This window comes from Hakea prostrata, chromosome 1 (assembly GCF_041222555.1).
Source record: "Hakea prostrata isolate BN-2017 chromosome 1, UWA_Hpros_2, whole genome shotgun sequence".
Taxonomy (NCBI): domain Eukaryota; kingdom Viridiplantae; phylum Streptophyta; class Magnoliopsida; order Proteales; family Proteaceae; genus Hakea; species Hakea prostrata.
In genome coordinates, this window is record NC_142600.1 from 4,618,673 (window position 1) to 4,623,929 (window position 5,257).

The following is a 5,257-nucleotide window of genomic DNA, read 5'->3' on the forward strand; positions in this document are numbered from 1 at the left end:
ACTATAAGATTCAAACTGAAAATGATTTATCTTTGTCTTTAAGGGTGCAGACAGTAGCATCACTTGTCTGTAATGCCTTCTTGAAACATCTGGTTCTTATCTTCTTCTTATTTATCAGAATAAATTATTCCTTGGTAGGACCATAACAGCCTCGTCACTTAAATTGAAATGGTTGTCTGAGGCAGCATTGGATTCCTGGCTTCCTGCCATCTATTTCTTCTAATAAATCATAGTTTTTACTGCAGTGGTGAGTTGATATAATCATGGCAATAGATGCGTCTGAAATAAAAACTGCTTTGTTTTCAATTTATGCTTCATGGGTCCCGACACTATGGCTTTGTGTTGTGGTTTCTTGAAGCATATAATCCTATATACTTATAGAGATCACGTTGATAATCATCTAAGTGATTCTATTTTGAGAAATGTCTGAAGCAGTGAGGCTGTTTCTGAAACAGAAACACTTTTAATAGGTGTTTGAAAACAACATTAACAAGTGTTTTGTCACAATAATTAGAGATAGAGAAGACACTTTTAATAGGTGTTACGTTTGAAAACAACATTAGCAAGTGTTTTATCACAATATTTAGAAATAGAGAAGATGAAGATGAACTTGGTTCACTAGAGATAGAGAGACAAAGTGAAACTTAAGTCAGCAGCAATAGAAAAGATGAATAACCGAATAATCCTATCATTGGGGTTGAAGAAGCAACAAATGAAAGAGTTCTATCACAATATGAAAATGTTTTAGTAGGGTTTTTATGTTTTTTTTTTTTTTTTGTGTGGTAATTGTAGGGTTTTTATGTTTAAGATGCTAAATTTTATGAATACTGCTCTTTAAAATTATTTCACTTAAACCCAGTGTGGCCAACTTTTGCTTTGAGAAACTAGGTCAAAAGTATTTGTGCAGAGATTTTCATAAATTTCAATTTATATTGTAAAAATCATTGGAGAAACCAATTTTATCAAACTGTTTTTGGCCAATTTTTTCTCTCTTGGAACAAGAAACACCAGGTTTTGCTGGTGAGTTATCAAACTGGTCCACGGTATAGACATGCAGATTTGGCCAGTAGAGCCCAAGCCCACCGGTGCCAATAAGGCTTGGGTTGAGCTTTCAACCCATAAGGCTAGGGTCCAGAACTGTGTTTGCTAAGGGCCCAGGTTTCTTTTCCTGGGCTTGGGTTAAAGATTTTTTTACATGTGGATTGAGCTAAAGTTTTAGAAACCTAGTTTTGAATTTGGGCTGGATTGGAATGGGCTTAATTCCTCAAGCCCATTACTTATGGACATTTTTTGATCCAATAACATAGAACCTAACTAACTGACACTAGCCTTGGCTCAGGAGCCTGGGGCCTTCATCGCAACTACACCGGCCGCCGCCGCCGCCGCCTCCTCCCCGCCGCTCCTGCTAGGGTTTCCTCTCTCTCTCGATATAGAGAACTATCTCCGGATTCCTCTCTCCCTCGATATAATCGCAGCCCTTATTGATTTTATAATTTATCTCTGCAAATCTTGGTAAGCGCTCTGCGCCTATCTTCCCTGTTCACAGTGATAATCTTCTGAACCGAATGGGCTCGTTTCGGTGCTTAGGAGCAGACGGCAGGAAAGAGGTCGAGGAAATCTATGGAGCAAAAATGTTTATGACCCAAATTATAAGGTTTCAAATGACGAGGATTGACATTGAATTTCGGGAAAGAAATTTAAGAAGAGGAGGGGATATTTGTATCAGTACTCCTTAATGGGTCTTTTTCTCCTTCTTCCTCTTCGAAATGATTCACAGGGAGGTTTCTCCTCCTTCTCTACTTTCTCTTCCAGATTTCTACGCCTCTATCCTCCAAACAAGTCTGAAAAACAAAGACCATTTTTCTGGAAAATCAGTTCATGCTCAAATAGTCAAAGCTAGTCTACACCTTGGTGTGTTCTTGATGAACAATCTGATCAATTTTTATGCAAAATCGGGTTTATTATCAGACGCCCACCGTCTTTTCCATGAAATGCCTCTTAAGAATACCTTCTCATGGAATACTTTACTGTCGGCATATGGGAAACATGGTAGGATCGACACAGCGCGCCAAATATTCGAGGAAATGCCTCACCGTGATTCGGTGTCATGGTCTGTGATGATCGTGGGACATAATCAAATGGGTTTATTTAAAGATGCAATTCGAATTTTTCCTGAGATGATTTCAACTGGAGTTGCTCCTACACAATTCACGTTTACTAATATTCTTGCCTCTTGTGCTTCCATGGAAGCTTTGGATATAGGCAAGAAGGTTCATTCGTTCATTGTTAAATTTGGGTTGAGTAGCTACATTCCAGTGGCTAATTCCCTCCTTAACATGTATGGAAAATCTGGGGATCCAACAAAAGCGAAGGTTATTTTTGACAGGATGGGATTGAGGAGCACATCAAGTTGGAATGCTATGATTTCATTGCACACTCAGTATGGCCGAGTTGATCTTGCTCTTGCTCTGTTTGAGCAGATGATGGAACGGGATATTGTTTCTTGGAACTCAATAATTGCAGGCTACAATCAGCATGGATATGATCGGGAAGCCTTGGTTTTCTTCACAAGAATGCTGAAAGAAAGCTCCGTAAAGCCTGATACCTTCACCTTTGTTAGTTGTCTATCAGCTTGTGCGAATCTGGAGATGTTACAACATGGGAAGCAAATCCATGCTCAAATAATTAGATCTAGAATTGATACTTATGGCCCTGTTGGAAATGCTCTAATTTCAATGTACTCCAAGTCTGGTGGAGTTGAAATTGCCCAGGAGATATTTAGCAGAACTGCAGCTACTGATCTCAACGTAATCTCATTTACTGCTCTAATTGATGGCTACATCAAGCTTGGGGACATCAGCCCTGCCAGACGAATCTTTGAGTCTATGAAACACCGCGATGTGGTTGCATGGACTGCCATGATTGTAGGTTATGTGCAGAATGGATTTAATAATGATGCAATTGAGCTCTTTAGATCCATGCTGAAGGAAGGTCCGAAGCCTAACAACTTCACCCTGGCAGCAATGCTAAGTGTTTGTTCTAGTTTGGCTTCTCTGGAACATGGTAAGCAAATTCATGCAAGAGCTATGAGGTCAAGAGAAGAATTATCAGTTTCTGTAGGCAATGCCCTTATTACCATGTATGCCAAAGCTGGAATCATTGAAGGGGCCAGACGTGTGTTTAATCAAATCCACTGGAGGAGAGATACTGTCTCTTGGACCTCCATGATCATAGCTTTAGCTCAACATGGTCTGGGAGAAGAAGCCATTGCATTGTTTGAAAAGATGCTTACGTTTGGAGTCCAACCTGATCATATAACATATGTTGGAGTGATCTCTGCATGTACCCATGCAGGGTTAGTAGAAAAAGGTCAGAATTACTTCAATTTGATGCAAAATGTACACAAGATTGAACCCACCCAAAGTCATTATGCCTGCATGATTGATCTGTTTGGACGTGCTGGGTTATTCCAAGAAGCTCAAGAAGTCATAGAGAAGATGCCAATCAAACCAGATGTTATAGGTTGGGGTTCGCTTTTAGCTTCTTGCAAGGTTCATAAAAATGTAGAGTTGGCAAGGATTGCTGCAGAGAATTTGCTAAGTATTGACCCAGAACACAGTGGGGCCTATTCTGCTCTTGCCAATGTATATTCTGCTTGTGGAAGATGGGCTGATGCTGCTAAGATCCGAAAGTTGATGAAAGATAGAGGTGTAAAGAAAGATCAAGGATTTAGTTGGATTCAGATCAAGGATAAAGTTCATGTTTTTGGGGTTGAAGATGGAGTCCACCCACAGAAAGATGCAATCTATCAGGTGATTGCAAAGCTGTGGGAGGAGATAAAAAAGATGGGCTTCATCCCTGATACTGAAGCAGTATTGCATGATCTAGAAGAAGAGCTGAAGGAACAGATACTGAGCCATCACAGTGAGAAGCTAGCACTTGCATTTGGGCTTATGAGTACCCCTGAGAAAAAAACTTTGAGGATCATGAAGAACCTCAGAGTATGCAGTGACTGCCACTTGGCCTTTAAGTTCATCTCTAAGCTTGTGGGAAGAGAAATTATACTAAGAGATGTCACCCGTTTTCACCATTTCAGAGATGGATCATGTTCTTGTAATGATTATTGGTAATTGCAAGAGTTAATTATAATTTCTTATGGCAATTTACCCCTTAGTTGTTGACTACTTTTTTTGTTTTATTGATTAATATGAGTGGCCATTTTCTAAGGATCTCAATTGATCTCTCTGAAAATAAACGAAAATACAAAAAATTCCCTTGACTTTGTGCAGATCTGGATAGACCCAGCTGAGTAAGACTATAACCTTCAATGACGATGGGCTCTGGAAGATCAAGTGTTGTTGGTGAGTCATCCTCAATGGAAGAGGCTACCACAAAGAGTAGAAGGATTTTCTAGGGTTCTACAAGTATTGAGGTGAGCTCAGAGAGTCAAATTTTCCGGTAATTTTCTTCAAGATGTCTTCTGCCTTGCTTGACGGTGTTCATCAGAAGATCTTTTGATACTCTCTTGTATAAGATCAGAAGTGTCAGAAGCAGATTCTCTTTGCTGTACATTTCCAAAGCCCTAGTAATTTCTCCAGGCATTTATTATCCCATGCGTCGCCATTGCAGGTGCTAACTTATTTTCCCCAGATCCTTCTTCCACTTTCAAGGTAGACTGTCTTACTCTCAAATTCCTTTTGCTTACCTTCATTTAATGCGGTTTTAGGCATTTTTTAGAAGGTGATCATTATTAGGCACTCACTTAAAATGAAATTTTTTACTTCGTCTTCACTGCAGCCTCGTTGGATTGATTTTATCCCTTCGATTTTCTGTGTTTTTGTCTGGAATGTTGGCAGCTCAAGATGTTGCATATTAGATCTAGCACCTCTGCATCTTCCTCCTCTATGCATGTTGTTCTTTGGACTGTGAAATCATTAGGCAGGTCGTTGGAATCTGAAAATCAAGCTGCGAACTTAGTTCTATCGTATTTAAATTTTAATGGGTGTTCAAGGCTTGCTCTTCAATCAACGCAGAGCATCCCAGGAAGATGTTTTTTTTATCACAGGATATGTTTGTATTGCGGGTGAGATTTATTGTTGATGTATAAGGTGGCTTCTGTTGTTTTATGGGATTTTGCAAATATGAGATTCAGCTGGCGTTGAAGTGCAGCTTACAAACAACGATAGGCATCGTATTAGGAATGGATTCACCGTTGAATGTGTTTCCTTGGGTATTTCCTAAATTAGCCCTAGTTGAA

At 39.6% G+C, this 5,257-nt stretch overlaps 1 protein-coding gene across 1 annotated transcript; it reads left to right on the plus strand.

Moving 5' to 3' along the window:
* The first annotated feature begins 1,340 nt into the window (after positions 1-1,340).
* LOC149026842 (pentatricopeptide (PPR) repeat-containing protein) lies at positions 1,341-4,769 on the plus strand. The gene has a single exon (XM_089156606.1). The coding sequence runs from the start codon at positions 1,767-1,769 to the stop codon at positions 4,128-4,130; it is 2,364 nt and encodes a 787-aa protein (XP_089012732.1). The 5' UTR covers positions 1,341-1,766; the 3' UTR covers positions 4,131-4,769.
* The last annotated feature ends 488 nt before the right edge of the window (positions 4,770-5,257 follow it).